The 21,001-nt window shown below is 36.6% G+C and overlaps 2 protein-coding genes, 2 long non-coding RNA genes and 1 pseudogene across 4 annotated transcripts; 3 read left to right on the forward strand and 2 right to left on the reverse strand.

Annotated features, from left to right (window-relative positions):
* On the forward strand, positions 1–3,083 carry LOC111794409 (scarecrow-like protein 34 pseudogene; annotated as a pseudogene).
* A 2,731-nt stretch (positions 3,084–5,814) lies between these two features.
* On the reverse strand, positions 5,815–8,060 carry LOC111794500 (uncharacterized). The gene is made up of 5 exons (XM_023676540.2): positions 7,857–8,060; positions 7,509–7,609; positions 6,991–7,072; positions 6,806–6,891; positions 5,815–6,214 (listed from the first exon to the last, which is right to left on the reverse strand). The coding sequence occupies exons 1-5, from the start codon at positions 7,896–7,898 to the stop codon at positions 5,959–5,961; spliced, it is 567 nt and encodes a 188-aa protein (XP_023532308.1). The 5' UTR covers positions 7,899–8,060; the 3' UTR covers positions 5,815–5,958.
* On the forward strand, positions 6,416–6,657 carry LOC147792683 (uncharacterized). Its single transcript, XR_015421148.1, has 2 exons — positions 6,416–6,568; positions 6,601–6,657. It is a non-coding gene; the product is annotated as an uncharacterized LOC147792683 (long non-coding RNA).
* A 537-nt stretch (positions 8,061–8,597) lies between the features above and the next one.
* LOC111794407 (ATP-dependent zinc metalloprotease FTSH 10, mitochondrial) lies at positions 8,598–14,229 on the reverse strand. The gene is made up of 8 exons (XM_023676393.2): positions 13,902–14,229; positions 13,580–13,814; positions 13,331–13,402; positions 12,166–12,299; positions 11,480–11,959; positions 10,595–11,362; positions 10,252–10,479; positions 8,598–9,330 (listed from the first exon to the last, which is right to left on the reverse strand). Exons 1-8 carry the CDS (start codon positions 13,950–13,952, stop codon positions 8,851–8,853), a joined length of 2,448 nt encoding a protein of 815 aa, XP_023532161.1. The 5' UTR covers positions 13,953–14,229; the 3' UTR covers positions 8,598–8,850.
* A 1,735-nt stretch (positions 14,230–15,964) lies between these two features.
* LOC111794530 (uncharacterized) lies at positions 15,965–19,141 on the forward strand. The gene is made up of 2 exons (XR_002815101.2): positions 15,965–17,836; positions 18,685–19,141. It is a non-coding gene; the product is annotated as an uncharacterized LOC111794530 (long non-coding RNA).
* The last annotated feature ends 1,860 nt before the right edge of the window (positions 19,142–21,001 follow it).

The following is a 21,001-nucleotide window of genomic DNA, read 5'->3' on the forward strand; positions in this document are numbered from 1 at the left end:
CCAAAAGCAAATCAAGGAGTCCCCGGAAGGGGAAGGGAAGAGACGGGTCTATGGCATGTCATCTTAACAAATAGACCCAACCAATGCCTTATCCCTTCGCTTGCCAATCACTCCCAACACGATGATTTCCACTTTATAAACCTACAAAATCACTGCCTCCACCAATGATTTACTCCTCTCCCTTTCCCTTCAGTATAAACTTCCTTCCCTTCTCTGTCGGTTGCTTTCCCTCTTCTCTGTCTCTCTGTTTGCAGCTCAATTTTGCTTCCACTTCATGATTCTAATCTTTTGATTCTGTTGACTTCCTGTTTTTCATAGCTGCTCGAGTTCCTCCTAATAGTTTAATTTTCCTTGTTAATTCCTGTTTCTATTAGGAGTAGATAGATACCTATGGATCCAAACCTCAACGGTTTTCCAGATCATGAAGCAGATTATAACTCTGATTATCAGGCCCTCTTAATCCAATTACATGATCTCCCCAATCGTTCGATTGATGGGTTTAGACTAAATGATTGGCCTTCTTTACCCACTTCATATCCATACCCTGAATTCAATAACCCATCTCCAGATCATGTTCCCTTCATCCAGAATTCCCTTTTCCCGAGCGACCCAGACCCTAATCAGTTTTCTTCGCCGTCAAGTGAGAGGGCGAAAGGGGAGCCACGTTCTGGGTCGGTGGGGTTGAACTCAGATGGAGGTGCAAAAGGGGTGGCTTTGGGGTTAAGCCCTGGTGGTGACTCTTCCTCAGATGAGAGTGACTTCAAGGAAACCGTTCTCAAGTACATAAGCCAAATGCTTATGGAAGAGAATTTGGAGGAGATGCCCTGCATGTTTTATGATCCTATGGGACTTAAAGTTACTGAGAAATCGTTCTATGACGCTCTTAGTCAGAACTACCCTCCTTCACCTAACCAACCTCCTCTGGATTGCGAGAGCTCTGAGGATCAATGGGCTGTTGATCCTGTAGAACATACGCCCCCTGTACTTCGAAGACCTTTTCCCAGTAATGAGTATCAGTCGAATTTTGAGGTTACTTCTGGCAATCAAAGCAACCTGATTACTAATAGTCATGAGTTCGTCACTGAGCTGTTGGCTCAGAATATCTTTAGTGATAGCACATCCATCTTGCAATATCAAAAAGGGTTGGAGGAGGCAAGGAAGTTTCTTCCAGGAGGTGAACAGCTGAATATTGAACTTGGCAGCAAGATATTGACAGGAGTAGCTTCTAAGGTAATGGATACAACAGAGAAGGTGAAAAGGGAAAATTCACCGAATGGATCGAAGGGACGGAAGAATCGGGAACGTGAAGATGTAGACTTAGATTCAGAAGAAGGGAGGAGAAACAAGCATGCCACCATTTATGGGGATGAGGAAGAATTATCTGAGATGTTTGATAAGGTTTTACTTCATGATTATGGAGGAAATGAGACCTCTGCAAATGGGAAATTGCAGTATAATGGACAACTTCATGGATCTATTGCTGGGAAAGCTCGGGAAAAGAAACAGGAGAAGAGAAAAGACTCAGTGGATTTGAGAAATCTTCTGATATTATGTGCACAAGCTGTGTCTTCTGATGATCGTAGGATTGCTAATGAACTACTTAAGCAGATTAGGCAGCATTCTACAACCAATGGGGATGGTTTCCAAAGAATGGCTCATTTTTTTGCCAACGCTCTTGAGGCTCGCATGGTTGGCACTGGTACAGGAAGCAGAATCCACTATGAATCACTAATTCAAAGCAAGATTTCAGCAGCTGATATGTTAAAAGCTTACCAAGCACACTTATCATCCTGCCCTTTTAAGAAACTCTCGCTTTTTTTCATGGTTAAAATGATTTTGAAGGTTGCTGATAAGGCCAAAAGTCTTCATATTATTGATTTTGGCATTTGCTATGGCTTCCTCTGGCCAATGTTAATTCAGTTTCTTTCACAATTACCTGATGGTCCACCTAAACTACGCATTACTGGTATTGATCACCCTCTACCAGGATTTCGTCCAGCCGAAAAGATTGATGAGTCAGGACGTCGTTTGGCAAAATACTGCAAACGCTTTAACGTTCCTTTTCAATATCAAGCCATAGCATCAGATAACTGGGAAACTATCCGAATCGAGGACTTCAAGCTCGATAGCAGTGATGTGCTAGTTGTGAACTGTTTCTACAGGTTTAACAACCTACTCGACGAAACTGTCGAAGAAACTAGTCCAAGGGATATTGTTCTACGTCTAGTAAGGGAGATGAATCCAAATCTATTTGTACATTCTATCACTAATGGATCCTATCATGCACCGTTCTTCATAACGCGCTTTCGAGAGGCACTCTTCCACTTCTCTGCACTGTATGATTCCTTAGACGTTAATTTACCTCGTGAAAGTGAAGAGAGGATGATGATAGAAAGAGAGTCTCTCGGGCGCCAAATCATGAACGTAGTAGCATGTGAGGGTGCTCAGAGGGTTGAGAGGCCTGAAACCTATAAGCAATGGCAGGTTCGGTGTATTAGGGCGGGTTTCAGGCAGCTTCCTTTGGACAAGGAGATGATGAACAAGTTTAGGAGCAAGTTAACAACCCATTACCACAAAGATTTTGTACTGGATGAAGACAATGGCTGGATACTTCAAGGGTGGAAAGGCCGTATTGTCTATGCTTCTTGTTGTTGGGTGCCAGCATCATAGGTGTATACTCCTTGCTGTAACTTGGGACACAAGAATGAGACTCCAGAGTCGAGACGAGAGGCGCATTCAATACGTTCCCTCTCAGATGACAGAGATCGAAGCAGAACTAGTGTGAGATATTTGTACTTCTCTCTGCTATGGGAAGTTTGAAGGTATCTGTTTGAATGCCAAGTTCTGAACAAGAGAGACTGCTTGTATCAGTTGCTCTCTTGTTAGTTCTATGGAAAGCATTTACCTTGTGATTCTGATAGGGACTAGAATAATGATATCATGAACTGTGGGAACTAAACATGACATGTATGATCAGGAGAACTGTTGTATCTTGTGTATGACAATGGTAGATGATCTGTAATTTTGAGTCTATTGGCTTATCCAGGAAGGTTACATTACTGAGTGTACTAAGATTGAATTGATATCAGAGTACAGTGCTTGGGAAAGTTTTATGGTTTGGTTTTTTTCGGTTTGGAACTCTCCAAAACCAAAGGCATCAGTTTGGCCGTCGATTTCAACTAAAATCGAACCGAACCAACCCGTGCACACCCTAGGATTGTACACTTGTCAACATATGCTCTAACATTTTTTAGACTTAGACCAAATATTCATTCTTATTATGTTTGAATCTTAATTTTCTTTCAAGTCACTGTGAGTATTTAGATCACTATCTATCACATATCTCTATCATTCCTTTCTTACTATCTATCATACTTCTATCATTCCTTTCTCATTTGATCTAATCTTTAATATCTCTCCATTGTTTAACGGAGACAATTGGGAGATGGGATGACAGACTAAAGCTTATAAAGAAACAAATTAAAAAAAAAAAAAAAAAAAAAAAAAAAAAAACAATTATCCATTCAATATAATATTGATTGAATTCTCGAGCTCTCAAATACTATCATGAGTTCATATATAAAATATCTTCCGCCTTTTTTGTAACTAAAAATAAAATTAAATTACTTAATTCAGCTTATTAGAAAACAAAAAAAATATTATTTTCAACGTCAACTCAAAATTTAAAAATAATTTTCAAAAACAAATTTTCCAATTATGTTTGCATAAATTATATTCTTAGATCAATAAGAAAAAGAAATAATAAGAAAAAAAATAATTATCATCTTAAAGAAGACGATACTTCTATTTCCTATTGTTTGAAAATGTTGTAAAAAAATAAATAGAAAAAGCCGAAGTTCCTGATAGACTTCGTATTGTTTAAATGATCCAACGGTTGAGAAACATCCAAATGTTCCTTACCAACGCGTTCTCAACTTCAAACGTTGTCGGCAGTTTAATAAATAGCTTCAAATAAATTTCATAAATAGTTTCTAATAAATATCAAAAGCCATGTTTGACATTATTTTCAAATGTAATGACTTTTGTCAACACGTGTTTTTTAAAACTATTTTTCAATTTTGTAATCAAATTCTAAACAATTAACATTTTCATATTTTCATTCTATACAAAAATTTTAATTTAAAATTATAAAACGTAAAAAATATATTAAAAAAAGATAAAACTTTAATAATTATAATATAATAATTAAACAATTTATTACAAAAAAATATAAATTAATCACTAATGATTTAAATTCAACTTGATATTTAGTTCACAACTACAAAAAAAATTCATAGTCTAAATATATTATCAAACACATTTTAAATAATAATTAAAATTTAAATCAAATTTCTAAATCCACTTCCAAAACATAAACTACAACTTTGTTTTCATTACATCCCCTATTTCAAATTTCTATTTTCAAATCTCCCACCAAACATACCCTAAACTTTCACACTTTTAAAAAATGTAACGTAAATCACTAAAGTTTTATTTTTGGACTGAATAGGTTCGAAGTACTTATTGTTAAACTACCAAGCTGATAGAAATCAAACACATCCTCATATTCTACAATTGAATTGCACTCATTTGATGGGTCTTATAAAATTTTCAAGAACTTGAACAAGCTATCTCTCAACCACCACCACAAACAAGCTATCTCTTCAGACAAGTCTTTGTGTCCCTTGTCCATAAAAGATAAACTACTAGAGTAGATTAGGCTTCAATCCTTATCAACCCCCAGCTGATGCTCAATAGCAACATAACAGGCGAACCAGAAAACATTAATTTAACTGACATTGGGTCCAAGGATGTAGCAAATATAGGCAGGTTATCATGAGACTAAGATATCAAAGGGCCATCATATTGTTAAATGATCATTTATCAATTGTAGCTTGCAATGGCCGATTCATATCCATACCTGATGGGGCCTCTAAACTGCGTGTTACAAGGATAGATTAACCTGAAACAGGACTAGACCCAGCTGAGTTGAATCAAGTGCTTTAATGTCTAATTTCAGAATGATTGGATCACATCCCAGAAATGGGAGACTATGCGGATTTTGGTTTGAGTATGAATGGAAATGGGGAGTTTGCTGTGAACTATATGTTTCAGTCTCCCAGCCCAAAAATCTACTTGATGTGATAATCCATAAAAAAAATAAAAACAGAACTACGAGAAGTGACATATACATAAAGCATCTTCTAACAGAGTCAAAGCCTAGATATCTCGCATAGCCCTATCTGTGATCTGAAAGATATAATGAAAGAAGATTTTCATTATGATGGAGAGGAAGAGTCAGAGACACTATATCCTGTCATACCCCTGCGTTGAGGGCGCTAAGGGAAAAGGAAATATCCAACATTTGCAGATCTCATCGAGAAAATCACACATCTATTTCCAACTTATATATTATATACAAGTATGTCTGTTTTTTTGTTCTTCTCTTCTTTCGAGAAAACAAAATGGTAGAAATAGTCACTAGTAACACTCAATTCACATGAAACTAAAAAGTAAACAGATGATAAAACCAACAATAGACAAACCAAACATAGATGAAGCAGAGCACTAAAATGATTTCTAATGTTTGAGCGCAGACACCTCAAAAAGAAATCAAATGAATTCTGATCTATTTCATAAAATACCATCATCACAGAAGATCCACTCTCATTGCTTGCTAAAAAAATCTAGTTTTTAGAAAATCAGACAGTATTCCAAGCATTGGGCGTCATTCTTGATCCAAGTACAGGAATGTATGAATTTAGGAACACCAATGAGTTGATATATGGGTACATCTAATTTTTTAAGATAAGATACGTTAAATGGAACCTTCAATTAATTGTTCAGGTAACGTTTAACAGTCCTATTTAACTACAAAATATGGTAAGAAGTCGAAACAATTTCCCAAGAGCATAGGAACTGGATTCTCCACCCATCTAAAGACTCTACTATACAAGGTTATCCCCTCTTATTTGGAGTCTTAGAGGGCCTAAGGACATTCCAGTCCAGATTTTCACCCTTTGGTTTCTTGAAGAATCCTTTACCATTATTAAATGATGACTGCTGATTGTCCCGACCACTTTTTGGAAACTTAGTTGGATGTCGTCCTTCAGACACTACTTCAGACTGTTTCCTTTTAAGGTCCCCATTAGTCTCACAATTTTTTTCATCATTGTTTGAGAATACTGCTTCATTTCGTGAAGATCCATTTTCTCTGGGGAACAAAAACGTTTGTTGAAGATGAAAGGGCAAAAGAAAGGCAAGAAAAAAATGGACAGCGGTACTTCAAGTGACTTTCTTTTGTGAATGAAGGATTTATTCAACCCCGCACCCAGAAAAAAAAAGTAAAATAAAAAAATAAAAAAAAGGAGGAATAAACAACATAAAAGCTCCATTACATTTCAGTGAGTTTTTAAAGCGAAAATTTAAAAAAAAATAATAATAGCTAAAGAGATTCTTGCATATTGAATTCATATCATCGAAATAGTTCCATATAAAATTAAAATAATAAAATAACAAAAATATATTTTTGCATATACTGTATGTTATTTATACTTTTATTCTCTAGGTGGCACTGTTATTTATACTTTTATTCTCTAGGTGGCACGGCCATTCTTTCCCCATTCCTTTTTTTTTTTTTTTTTTTTTTTTCTCACAGACTTCACTCTCCTAAAAGATGCCTAAATGCAGATACTAATGACAACTAATTTGCAGAAATCAGAACAGTAGTTAGATAACATTCCGTAGGCAAATAATAATTTTCCAGGAAAAGAGGGAAACAGATCAAAACAATATAACCACTAACCTTGATGAAACATTTTCACTGTGATTCCCAGATGAAGAGTCAGGAGTTTCTCGCTGACCTAAGCTAGCTACTTCTTCATTGAGTTTCTATCATGACAAAGCTTTGATGTGAGACAAAAGCAAATGCAAAACACAGAAGGCTAAAGTCAACAGACAAATTGTAGGGCACGGAAAACATATACTCACATCAATTGAAGGATTAAAGCTTTGAAATGACAATCGACCTTGCAGAGCCCCAGGATGAGGATCGCCTTCAACTAAAACCACACTACACCATGAAAAAGGAAACCAGATTCTTGAAATGCCACTATTATGGTCATAAGCAGAGATTGGTTTGGAACGTAACGATGTCACACTAGAAGCACATATAAAAGGTTGTTATTCTATTCTAGATTTTCTGTATGCAAGACAGGTACGAATTTAATTTGTACTATAGCGAACAACTTCCATCCAAGGCATATGTATTTCAAACTCAGAAAGCAAAACACTAGCAATAATGATAAAGAGAAACAAAGAAAACCAAAACATAACTCATCAAGGTTCGTTTTCAGGAACTAAAATGCTCCGGAAGAACAATACTTTAGATTTGTGTACAGTTTGTTAAATTGCTCATGAAAAAATAAAAATTAACAATCAGAGAAGCTGGTGGAACAACCATAAATAATAAGTAACAAACAAAACAATTGAAAAGACCAGTAGCTTACCACTTTCTGATTATATTACTCGAGGGAAATAAATTCTCCTCAGGTTTTACCTCTTCCTCTTTTTTAGGTTGCTCCTCTTTCTGAGCCGCCCTTTGCATGAACTGACAATTAAAAACAATAATTCACATTACGCCATGGTTTATTCACAATTTAAATCGGTTCTCACTCACGGATATCAATAACAATAATAATTGGTTCTTCACAAGTACAGAGCTGCAAGAACCAGAATCAAAACAAAGAAACCTAGAACATAATTCGGCAATCCCTGAGAAAATTGATCGAAAACACAGAAAATTCAAGCCCTAATGAAGCATGAGAAAGGAGTAAATCTAATGAAGCTTAGTTTACCTTCAAGTTTCTTAACGTATTGGAAATCTCGCGCTTGGCCATAATAGCTAGGGCAAAGGAAAGCTCAAACCACGAACTTCACTCTCTAATCTCTTTTCTGTGTCTCTTTCGCTCTCGCGTTTACGTAGCGCGCGCAACCTTGAAGCTCTCTACAATCTGCGCCTTCGGGCAGGGAACGAGGGTTTCCCTGAGTATCAACGTTCAATTTGTTGATTACCCAATATAACCTCAAATCGACACCAAATTACAGATATGCCATTGATCTTTTCATACCGGTGGGCTGCCACGGAGAGTTTGCGCCCATCTAATAATATCCAAAAAATAATAATAATAATAATAATCGTTTTGTTCTGATTTAATTACTTTTACACTTATTTTATTTTTAAATTTTCCTTAATAATTTATCTTTAATTTCCTTAATAATTTGTCAATAATTTGCATTTTTTTTAAAAATAAAAAAAAATTTAAGTTTTTTGTCCATTAAATTTATAAATTTTAAACTTTCAATAAACAGTGTTAAAAATATTTAATAAACTAATTTTTATATTTTATATTTTATATTTTTAATATTCAAAATTTAAAGGTGTTTAATATCAACAAAAGACACAAAATTGAATATTTAGAAATCTATCAAATTATAAGGACTAAAACGTAATTTCAACTCGATATGATTAGAATAAAATTCGAGTTGTATTTTCAAATTACAATTATATGATTATATTTTATTTCTATATTCATGAATGCACGGGCCAACTTATGGGCGCCTCGAATTAAGAATACAGAGGAAAATTTGAAATACAGTCCTATTAAATCAGGAATTAGTGATTAAATGCTTAATTAACCTCAATAAGCACCACTAACCCCAATCCAACTGAATATCAGCTTTTCAAATATTTGCCATGAAAATCATGAACGGCTAAATCTATCTATCCATTAGCAAAGATAGAACAAAAAGGAAAAAAATATCTTAATGTACAAAGCACTACAGCCGAAGTTATGTGGGGACAACTTGTGGCTCTAAAGGTGTAGAACCATCCTCCTCAACTGCTTGAACTGGGGGCGTTTCCGCACGTTTCTCGTCTGCGTCTACGAAACCTTGCTTGAATCTATCATAGTTTGTTACCTCGCACGGTTTAAATGGTCGTTCGCCCAAGACACGAACCAAGTCTTCTTGATGAAGAACTTCCTTTTCAAGCAACAATTCTGCAATTTGAGCCACTTGCTCTTTGTGCTCCTCTATCAGCTGAACCGTGCGCTCGTATGCCTTCCCAACCCATTCTCGTACCTCGGTGTCGATTATTGCAGCAGTCTTGCTACTGTAGGGTTTGGACATTTCAAAAGCGTCTTCTCTTGGAGGAAAAGAAAGTAGCCCTACTTTGTCACTGAATCCGTAGACTGCTACTTGAGCATAGGTCATCTTTGTGACTTTCTCCAAGTCATTTTGAGCTCCAGTTGAAATTTTACCTATTAAAACCTGTATCATACAAAATAGCCTTCTTCAACAACACAGCAAGCAAGCCACAATGGAAACAAATTTCAAGAGTTGCTAGCGCTAAGAACACCCTTTGATTTAAAGATTTCTGGACATTCCTGCCATTATTTATACATGTGACAAATGAGGTCCATAAGGCGCCCTTTGGTTTTATCAATCTATCCCTTACTCTACGTCTTTTTTGTTACGAAAATTGAAATGCCAACCAAATTCATTAGTTTTCGACACCATTCAACTGCTTTCCAGATCTCTCTCTCTCACTTTTCAATCCAAACCAAACTCATTCACATGAATGAGGCCTTTTGGGGAAACCAAAAGCAAAGCCATGAGAGCTTGTGCTCAAAGTGGACAATATTCTACCATTGTGGAGAGTCGTGGTTTCTAACATGATATTAGAGTCATGTCCTTAGCCTAGTTATGTCAATAGAATCCTCAAATGTCGAACAAATAAGTTGTGAGCCTCAAAGGTGTAGTCAAAAATGACTTTAAGTGTTGAACAAAGAGTGTACTTTGTTCGAGGGCTCCAAAGAAAGGAGTCTAGCCTCGATTAAGGGGAGAGGCTATTCGAGGGCTCATAGGCCTCAAGGGTAGTGTACTTTATTCGAGGGGAGGATTGTTGAGGATTGTTAGGAGGGAGTCCCACATTGCTAATTAAGCGGATCATCATGGGTTTACAAGTAAGGAATACATCTCTATTGGTATGAGGTCTTTTGGAAAAACCAAAAGCAAAAGCAAAGCCACTAGAGCTTATGCTCAAAGTAGACAATATCATACTATCATGGAGATTCATGGTTCCTAACACTAATATGCCACATTTTCAAACTACTTACTGAATAAGAATTGTGTCAGGGAGTTAAGTAAAGATGTCAGTGGACTAAAACAATAAGGACTATATATAACTACCTGTTCAGCAGCACGTCCACCGAGGGTCATGCAAGTCATATCAAAAAGTTGCTCCTTGGTCATGAGAAGATTTTCGTTGGGAACATACTGTGCAAACCCTAAAGCTGCTGTACCACGAGGAACAATTGTTACTTTCAACAAAGGTTCTGCATGCTCCAAGAACCAGCCAGTAACAGCATGGCCTGATTCATGATAGGCTACAGTTCGGCGCTCCAACTTGCTTATCACCTACTCAGTAAACAAAAGTATTTTATATTACAAAGTGGACAATATTATCCAGGAATATGCTAAAGCCTAATCAAAAAGAAAGCAAACTACGTAGTGATGGATGTGAATTAGTTACCTTGTTCTTCTTTTCCAAACCACCTATTACTCTATCAATAGCTGATTCAAAATCTTCCATCTTGACCTGTGTGCCTTCATTCCTTGCAGCAATCAAAGCAGCTTCATTACAGACGTTTGCAATGTCTGCTCCAGCAAATCCAGGAGTTAATGCAGCCAGCCTTTGTGAGTAATATGTTGGTTCATGGTCAAGTTTGATCTTCTTTAAATAGATCTGAAAGATTTGCTCACGCCCATTGATATCAGGTCTGTCGATTGTAATTTGACGATCAAATCGACCAGGTCTCAGTAAAGCTTTGTCTAAGATATCAGGTCTATTAGTTCCAGCAAGTACAACAACACCAGACGTCGTTCCAAACCCATCCATCTCAACCAACAATTGATTTAGAGTACTTTCACGCTCGTCATTAGAACCCGAGAAACCTCCACGTCCTCTTGCACGACCAATTGCATCAATCTCATCAATAAAAATTATACTAGGAGCACATTGTCTGGCTTCTTGAAACAAGTTTCTAACCCTTGATGGTCCAACGCCAACAAACATCTCCATGAAATCTGAACCCGATATAGACAGGAAAGGCACACCTGATTCTCCGGCAGTTGCTTTTGCCAGTAAGGTCTTTCCAGTGCCGGGCGGTCCGACCAAAAGAGCACCCTTTGGAATTTTAGCCCCCAATTCCTCATACTTTCTAGGATTCTTCAAGAAGTGCACAAACTCCATTATTTCTTGTTTTGCCTCATCACAGCCAGCAACATCTTTGAAGTAGATCTGAAAAAGATTGGAAATAAAAAATTGGAAAATGTGTGGATTAACACAACAGTAACATCAAAGAGGGAACCTATGTGGATCCCCAAATTCTTCAAAGAAGAATGTAAATTTCTATACCTTATTCTTAGCATGCTTATCCACTTTCGTGATATGAGCTTTACCTATATTGAATATCCCTCGACCGCCCCTCCCACCACCTCCACCTCCAACACCTATTCCTCCTTGCATTCGGCGCCCCATATAAAAGAGGGACCCTAAAAGCAAGAGTGTTGGGGCAAATCTGATCAATTCTTGATACCAGACCATTTCAGAGACATATGTAACAGGTACAAAATCATGTGGGTCTACATCCAATGCCTCTTGAGCTTCCTCCAACTTCTCCTCAAATGACTCAATACTTCCAATATTGAAGAAGCATTTATATTGACCTCCATTTCCTCTAGTGGCAGCACCACTTGAAGAACCTTGGAGTACTTCGCTTGTTTGGTTACTTGGAGAACTCCTCACAAATACTTTTGCAACTGATTTATTAGAAACAACAATATGGTCTACCAGACCGGGTTCGAGATACTTGTTTTTGAACTCCTGGAAACTTATCTGCAGGGGAAAATTCCAGTTAATTAATGAATCATGAATCAAGATGCCATTATAAAAATAAAAAGTAAAAACCATTTCCCTAGCATTCAGAAACCCAAAGTACATTATCGAAAAAAAATTGTGTTTAATAACAAGGTGCAATAGAATGTAAAAGGATAAACCAGACTTCCTTCTCCAATAAAACAAAACCATGACAATAAAAATACCTGCTGTTGTTCACGAGGACCGAAAGAAAATGAGGAAAACAGAAGACCAATAACTATTAGAGGGGTGACTAAGTTCTGAAACTGCTTGATGAAGGCTTCCTGAAAACTCCCTTGGTCTTCGGTGTTCGAGTCGCCTAAGATGAAGAAAAAATAAATAAAATTGCTGAAAACTTCTGAACGAAAACCTTGCAGCATGAAAACCAGTAAGTGACCTACTACAATGTTCCAACATTTATTGCAAATGCTGTATGCAAGTGAACTCGACAATATTTCTACTTTTTTATTGGCATTCTCCACCAAAAAATAGACGTAACAAAAATCATGAAGTTCTTATCCAAATTATTGATTGATTAGCCAACATACATGGTACAAAAATCAGCTAACAAGCTGAGTTGCTCGATCCGAAATAAGCCTAGTACAATGGCCAGGGAAGCAATTTCCAGACCATTAGAGAATCAGCTCTTGACAGACCGGATTTGGAGCAAATGCCAATTACTGAAGACTGTCTAATTGATGCGAATATTAATCTCATTTCAGGATCAGTACCAGCTGCCCACTCTAACAAAAATGTAAATATATGCTCAAATTGTAACCAAAAAAGAATTAACACTTGTTCTAACAAATTGTGGCCCATGGTTCGAAATAAAACACGGGCCTCTATCAAAGAGAAACTAGTAAGACGGATGCAGAGATAAAAAAGAGTACCCAAAATAAAGCATGCTTAAGCACAAACACAACTCTTCCAACATAATAGCCCAAGCCTACCGTTAGAAGATATTGTCCGCTTTGGTCCGTTACGTATCACCGTCAGCCTCACGGTTTTAAAAAGCGTCTACTAGGGAGAGGTTTCCACACCTTTATAAGGAATGTTTCGTTCCCCTCTCCACCCGATGTGGGATCTCACATCCAATTGTCACTTCACGGCCCACTCAAATTTCTTTAACGTAATATTATGATCAAGAACATGGTAACCATACCACAATGGACGGATAAACAAATGAAGTCGAACAGAATCTCAAATTCAAATAATCTTCAAATTAAAACATCGGAAATAAACCGAGCAACTTTGAATCTCGCGAAATCCATGATCCCAGTCTATAATCAACAAAAAGAGGGAAATGCAGAAAAATAGCCTTCATTGCACCTAAAACAAGAAGAAAGTTACCTTTAGACTCAGATTTTTGCCCGTTCCCTTTTGGAATTTCTTTCTTTCCTTTGGGATAAAAGTTCTCGTAATCTGCAAAAATGTAGCAAAAGAATCACATTTAGCCTAGAATTCACGCCACAATAAAAAAAAATGTATGTACAATAAGGCATCGTTTACTCGAGAAAGCACAAAATTGTTAGAACAGCCGTGAAACTGATCGCAAAAATCAATATGGCTTAATCAGAAGAACGGCTAAAGAAACGTTACTTTTCTTCTTCGGGGCTTCGCTCGAGAAGAAACGCTGGAGTTTCGGATTCGCGAAGACAAAATTCAAGTCGGACAAACTTGCCTTGGGAACGGATTTGGACCGAGCCCCAACAAACGCAATATAGCCTCTCAAAAACCCTAAGATCCCATCTCTCTCCCCAGGGCAGGAATCGGCAGCCAAAATCGGCTCATTGATGTTCTTAATCGCCGCCCGTCCTCCACCATACACCAAATTCTACAATCGAAAGGAAACAAAACAAACTTCACAACTTCCCCCAAAAAAAAACATCATAAAAAACCACACACACAGATAAACGCTTACTCGGGCACGAGAAGAGCGCGGCAGAGAACGGCTGAGCCTGGAAAATATCATACTTCGAATGAAATCTCGAAGGAAAACGAACGGGATTTTTATAAATACGTCAATAATCGAAGTGCGCAGAAGAAGAAGAAGAAGAAGAAGAAGATCAACAGGTTGTAACCATTCGCCACATGAATGCGGAAAATGGAAATGGATTAATGAAAACTAGAAAGTCGAAATTGTCGGATTATCCGACGAATTGAGGATGCGGGCGGTAGAGGAAAATAGCGGTCTGGTCGACAATCCAATGGGGGAATTTTGAGAGTGAGATATTTTAGGAATAGTGTTTGGACTTTGGAGGAATTATACGTCAAAGAAGCGTCAGGCGGGTGGACACGAGCCAAGCTGTCTACGCCCCGTTCGCTTTGGTTCGCCTGCCAAACAAGACGCTAAGCCCACACATTTATTTATTTATTTATTTATTTATTTATTTATTTATTTATTTATTTATCTCTATATCTTCTATTATTTTCACTCGGGTTAAAAAAATAATAATAAATTTATTTGATGAGATTAAAAAAAATATATATATACCCTTCATTTTGTTAGATGATGAAAGTCCACGTCGCCTAATTTAGAGAATAATCATGGGGTTTATAATCAAAGAATAATGTCTCCATTGGTACGAAGCCTTTTGGGGAAGCTCAAAGCAAAGCCATGAGAGTTTAGGCTCAAAGTGGACAATATCATACCATTGCAGAGGGTCGCATTCGTTTAACATAGTATCAAAATCATGCCCCCTAAACTTAGTCGTACCAATAGATTAGTAAATCCTCAAATATTGAACAAAGGACTCCTAAGAATACTCTCTTCATTGGTATGAGGTCAAAGTGGACAATATCATACCATTATAGAGGGTCGCGTTCGTCTAATATAGTATCAAAATCATGCCCCCTAAACTTAGTCGTACCAATAGATTGGTAAATTTTCAAATATCGAACAAAGAAGTCCTAGGAATACTATCTCCATTAGTATGAGGCCATGCGAGCTTATGCTTAAAGTGGACAATATCATACCATTGTTGTTCGTCTAACATATTTAACCTTAAAAAGTTTTTAAAAAAAATTACTTTTATAGTTTAATTTTGTAGATAAAGAATTAATATTTGTTGGAAATGGCGCTGGTGGTGGGCTTTGGATATTACTTGGCCCATATTAGTCGTCTCGATCTTTTTCTGGGCTTTTGTCCCATCGGCCCACGAAATTTGATCACCCGAGTTCGAAATAAAAATTCCACGTAAGCATATAGTTTTTTATTTAATTTAAACTCAAATAATGTAGATATGACGTCATTTATATAGTCAAACATATGTATTAATTAATATAAAACTTAATTAATTTTATTCAGAAAATGATTTGAATAATGTGGATAAGAATAATAAAAAAAATGCCAAAAATAAAAAATTGAGATTAAATTTTATAAGATTGGGGAATGCAATAATGCAAAATATGAATGGAAAGGTGACTTTAGCAGACGTGTCTTTAGCTTTAGGCCACAAGATTAGCTGCCGATTAGTACCTGCTTAATCATGATTACCATATTTGATTAACCCCTAAAGCACTTTTTTTATTTTATTTTATTTTATTTTATTTTATTTTATTTTATTTTATTTTATTTTATTTGGTGTCAATTGTCCTGTTAATATCAGCATCACCAACCAACTAAAAATATCCATTTATTGGTTCCATTAATTGTATTATCTTTCTCTACCGACTACCACCCATTTTATCTCTGCCCAATTTTGAATAATCAACACATTTTAAAATATTACTTTTAATTAATTAAGATGTGATTGCTCAACCATAAATAATTATTATTATTTTTTAATTATTTCACTATCAAGAGCTAATAAATTAATTTATTTTATTTTATTTTTAGATTCTACCATAAATTTTGATGTAATATAATGTATTTAAATTTTTTTTTTAATATTATTATATTTATTCTCAACCCACTTTTTTTCTTTGGTTGGACTCCATATTTAAGGTTAGGAATCTGATTTAGCTCGACCCGAGTTACTTGAAAATGACTTGTGTCGAAAATAAGATTTTTTTTAAAATTTAATGCCGTAGAAAGTGATATCGGCATCATTTTTATGGTGAATTGATAGAGTTAATGTGAGATTCCATAATGGTTGAGAGAAGAATGAAACATTCCTTATAATAAGATGGTGGAAATCTCTCCGATACGGAAGCTTAGAAGGAAAAAATTCAAAGAAAACAATATCTGATAATAGTGGACTGGCCATTACAAATGGTATTAGAGTTAGACATGAGACGGTGTGCTAACGAGAACGTTGGGTCCCCCAAGGATGGTGGATTGTGAGATCGCATGTTGGTTGGGGAGGGAAACAAAGTATTATTTATAAGGGCGTGGAAACCTCTCACTACTGTACATTTTTAAAACCTTAAGGGGGAAGTTCATAAGTGAAATCTCAAAGAGAACAATACCTGCTAGTGATAGACTTAGGCCATTACTGGTATTAGAATCAAACACGGGACGGTGTGCCAACGAGAACGTTTGGTCCCCCAAGGAGGGTAGATTGTGAGATCCCACATTCGTTGGCGAGGGAAACGAAACATTTCTTATACGGCGTGGAAACCTCTTCCTAAACATTTCTTATAAGGTGTGGAAACCTTTCCCTAGTATACGCCTTTTAAAATCCAAGGGAAAACCCACAAGGGAAAGCTAAAAAATTTCCCACAAGGGAAAGCTAAAAAAGGACAATATCCACGAGTGGTAGGATAAGGAAAAAAATATCCGCTAGTGATAGGCTTGAGTTGTTACAAACGATATCAGAGTCAGACACTGGGTTCCCCAGGGGCAGATTGTGAGATCCCATTAGAGAGAGGAACAAAACATTTATTATGAGTTAGACACTGGGCGGTCTGCGAGCGAGGATACTGAATCCTCCAAAGGATGAATGGTGAGATTCCACATTGGTTAGAGACGAGAACGAAGCATTCCTTATAAACATTCATGATACGATCTTCCCAACCATCGATGAACGGAAGCCCTAATCAACTATAAACATATTTAAAAGGGGTTTTTATACAAAGGTGGAAGTTGGGTGAGTCTAATGATTTATGGACATGGGTTAACTTTGTTATGGACACAAACAAATCTTCCTTTCTTTTCTCCCTCAAAACCTTTACCGTTTTGTTGATGCTGTTCTTCACGAGCCTCTATATTCCTCTAGGGTTCTTCATAAATCTTCTTCTTCTTCTTCATCATCTACGAACTCGATTTCTACGCACAAAAGCCGAACCGATAGCCATGGAGGTCCGATCGATAGCAGCCATTATTTGTTGGCGCAGCACCATCAAGATTCACAAGGCAGGCTTTTCATCTTTAAATTTCTCTCTTCATTGAAGAAAGAAGAACAAAGGCTTCTCCTTTGGGAATCTTGATGATGCTGCATCGTCAATTACATGGCTTATAAATGAAATCCAGAATTTGGGTTCAGATTTTGAGGCCATTTCTGAATCTGGGTAGCTTTTAGATTTTCATTTGTAATTATCTTTGTTTTTCGACTGTTTTTGGACAAACATATTGAATGGACCACTCGTTTTGTACTATGTTTTACTGTCTACTGCTTTTTTCCACCCTAATTTACTATCATTCCACCTTGGAATATGTGCTTCAAAAACTTCCAAAAATTTAAAATTTTGGTTGTTTTTTCAATGAATTTCATTGTTTTTGCTAGATTTTGTGGACATGAACAGCGGCAGAAGCCAGCTGAGTTGAAAAGACAGCGTCTCGACAGTATTAATAACATAGAGAAGAAGAACACTACGTTGAGACATTGATTATGTCGTAAGATCCCTTCCTTTAGCTGATTGCACGCATGTCTTATGTTGGATGAGGAAACTCTGGACTCGTCTCGAGAGTATCGGGTATTGTCGAGAAATTGCAATGATTTCTTTAAATATGCTCGTTTTAATCTTTGGATTTGGAAGTTATTAGTTTTTGTCTTACGGTTTAGGGTTAAGATTCTGGTATCAGTTTAGGGCTTTCTGTAATGTAACACGCTCATATTGTCTTCTTTGGATTTTTTCTTTCGAGTTTTCCCTCACGGTTTTTAAAACGTGTCTGTTTCTACACCCTTGTAAATAATGTTTTTGGATTTTCTCTTTCGTGTCTGCTACGAGAGGTTTCTATACCCTTATAAAGAATGTTTTTGGGTTCTCCCTTTCGTGTTTGCTACGGAGAGGTTTCCACACCTTTAGAATGTTTTTGGGCTTTCTCTCTCGACCTTCCATTTTAAGCTTTTAAAATGTGTCTGCTAGAGAGATTTTCACACCTTATAAAGGATCTCACAATCCACCCCTCCTTTGGGGCCTACCGTCCTCACTGACACTCGTTCCCTTCTCTAATCAATGTGAGACCCCTCAATCCACCCCTTCAGGGCCTAGTGTCTTTGCTGACACACCACCTCGTGCCCACCCCTCTGGGGCTCAGCCTCCTCGTTGGCACATCTCCCGATATCTATCTTTGATACTATTTGTGACAGCTCAAGCATACTGTTAGCATATTTTGTCCCTTTTAGGTTTTTCCTTACGGACTTCCTCTCAAGGTTTTTAAAACGCGTCTACTAGGGAGAGATTTTCACACCCTTATAAAGAATATTTCGTTTTCCTCCCCGATATGGAATTTGACATGTAATTCGAGTTTAGGGCAAATCAATATAGATTTCCGCTTAGCTTTTATGATATTAACTTATTTGACTTGCTTTTTTTTGTAGGGAAAATTATTTTACCACTTAAACTTGCCGCCCTATTGATTTTTGTGGTTGAAATTGAAAGAGGTGCAGCAATACGAACAAAAGAGGCAACAATAAAGGCTTTTGTGAGCGAGACAAGTCAATCAGGTGCGCATAGGTTATTTGTAGCTCTATGTGATATTCAAATAATGCATTACTAGGACATTATACATATGTACTTATATTTCTACTTATATGCTCTAATTAATTAGCCCATCACAAACTAAGCCTAACCCTAATTAGGTAAAATAATGATGATTTTCTCTCGTGTTTTGGGTCATATCGAGGACGTCTTATTGTGGTTCTACGTTAATGTCCAACTCTTAACAGAGAATTTGATGTACCGACTCTTGTCGTGCGTGTAAAAGTTTATGTTTTGGTATATCTTTTGGGTCATATTGAGCCGTGTTAATAATTTAATATTTATCATGTTAGACCATTTGTATCGAGAAAATTGATATGTTCAGGGATAATATGATTCCAGTAATTTATGTTCGTGACATAGAAATGATAGACGTGATTAGTTCCTATTGTGGGTTGACGTTGTCTAATAAGAACGTGTTCGTGGGTTTTTAGAGGTAGAAAATGAGTGATACGTCAATTGCAAGGTTTAGATGTCGAACCAACGTAGATATGTCAATTGTTCGTGTCATTTGTACGTATCAACATTCTAACTTGTTTCTTACCAAATACTGTCAAACCAACGTAGATTTATTTTATTTCTTAATTAGTGAATCATCATCCTTAATATTATAAAAGAAAACATATATTAAATAAAAGATTTTCCAAGGTTTAGATGAACATCATTAAATCATTAACCTTATCTATGAAACAATGGTCTAAATGGATGGAGAATTTGATGGTGTCATTAAATAACCCTAAATTTGAGGACTTGGTCTTCTGACCCATATGCTTGTGCCCTCCACATGATAGCATGTGGGACAGGGACACCCCTAAAGGCTCTGGAAGCCTCACATGATTTCAAGCTTGCAAAATTTCAAGGCTACCCCCAAAATTAAAAATAAAGACAGCCCGAGGAGAAAGGTAAATCCATACCGTGTCGGACGTTTATAAGCGATTATGCGATACTTACTCTCATCACTGTGTGAGTCAGCCAACTCAAAATAGTGTTGCATTCAGCCGAACGACGTATGCCCATGTTTCTGACCTCGCTTTTAAAAAGAAGGTTTTAGAAAACGAGACAGAGAGATTTTAGAAAGAAAGAATTGACGACTAGTCGCATCCCCTATAGTACATTATGAGGCATCTCAGGTCTACCAAATGTATATTTTGCCGAAACTTTAAAACTATATATTATGAAAGCCATAAACAACACGTCTTAAACAAGCATGACCGTGACACTCGTGTCCTCCACATGATACCAAATGGGACACCCAAAACGCTCCGAAAGCCTCACATGATTTCAAGCTTGCAAAATTTATAGGGTAAAGGTAAATTCATACCGCGTGGAATGTTTATAAGCGATTATGTGGCACTTACTCTCATTGAGTGAGTCAACCAACTCAAAATAGTGTTGCATTAGGCCAAACGACGTATACCCATGTTTCTGACCTCGCTTTTAAAAAAAAGGTTTTAGAAAACGAGACAGAAAGATTTTAGAAAGAAAGAATTGACGACTAGTCGCATTCCCTATAGTACATTCTGAAGCATTTCAGATCTAACAAACGTAGATTTTGCCAAAACGTCAAAACTATATATCATGAAAGCCATAAACAACACGTTTTAAACAAGCATGATTATGACACTCGCGTCCTCCACATGATAACAAGTGGGACACCCAAAACGCTCCGAAATTTCTAGGGTACCCCAAAATTAAAAAGAAAGAAAAAAGCCCTAGGGGAAAGGTGAATTCGTACACCAGCTTAAAAACATGCCATGTGCTTCTTGTTTTTTGACCAATCAAATCCTCGTACGGCTCCCCCCACCTTCTTATAATTGCAGCTTAATTAATCATTAATATTCTTCATTATCAACTAATCCCCTCTCCATTTTTCACTTAGCAGTAATTTCATGATTTTAAATCATTTCAAATCGAAACGACGTCGTTCTCCTCCAATGACAGCTAGAAACAAAAATCATTAAATAATATGATGGAGAAATTAATTATTTCTGGTGCCTATACTTTTTAAAATATGCTGTGCGTGACACATTATTATTAATTATTATTACTATTTAATGCTCCAACATTTCTACCTCACCATATAGCTTTTGACCAGTCAAACTTTTAATTTATTTCATGCATAAAATATGTATAATTAAAGTTTTTTATTTTATTTTA

The sequence above is a fragment of the Cucurbita pepo genome, chromosome 5, assembly GCF_057944985.1.
Source record: "Cucurbita pepo subsp. pepo isolate OVF chromosome 5, ASM5794498v1, whole genome shotgun sequence".
Classification (NCBI taxonomy): domain Eukaryota; kingdom Viridiplantae; phylum Streptophyta; class Magnoliopsida; order Cucurbitales; family Cucurbitaceae; genus Cucurbita; species Cucurbita pepo.

What these genes read in the sequence shown, in the direction of transcription:
- LOC111794500 (XM_023676540.2), bottom strand. Translation starts at nt 7,898, where the DNA reads ATGGCCAAGCGCGAGATTTCCAATACGTTAAGAAACTTGAAG. An exon ending in ATACGTTAAGAAACTTGAAG is followed by an intron (nt 7,610 to 7,856) that starts GTAAACTAAGCT and finishes TTTAATTGTCAG; the next exon opens with TTCATGCAAAGGGCGGCTCA. An exon ending in GCTTTAATCCTTCAATTGAT is followed by an intron (nt 6,892 to 6,990) that starts GTGAGTATATGT and finishes TTGTCATGATAG; the next exon opens with AAACTCAATGAAGAAGTAGC.
- LOC111794407 (XM_023676393.2), bottom strand. Translation starts at nt 13,952, where the DNA reads ATGATATTTTCCAGGCTCAGCCGTTCTCTGCCGCGCTCTTCTCGTGCC. An exon ending in CGAAGCCCCGAAGAAGAAAA is followed by an intron (nt 13,403 to 13,579) that starts GTAACGTTTCTT and finishes ACATTTTTGCAG; the next exon opens with ATTACGAGAACTTTTATCCC. An exon ending in GTTTGGAAAAGAAGAACAAG is followed by an intron (nt 10,480 to 10,594) that starts GTAACTAATTCA and finishes TTTACTGAGTAG; the next exon opens with GTGATAAGCAAGTTGGAGCG.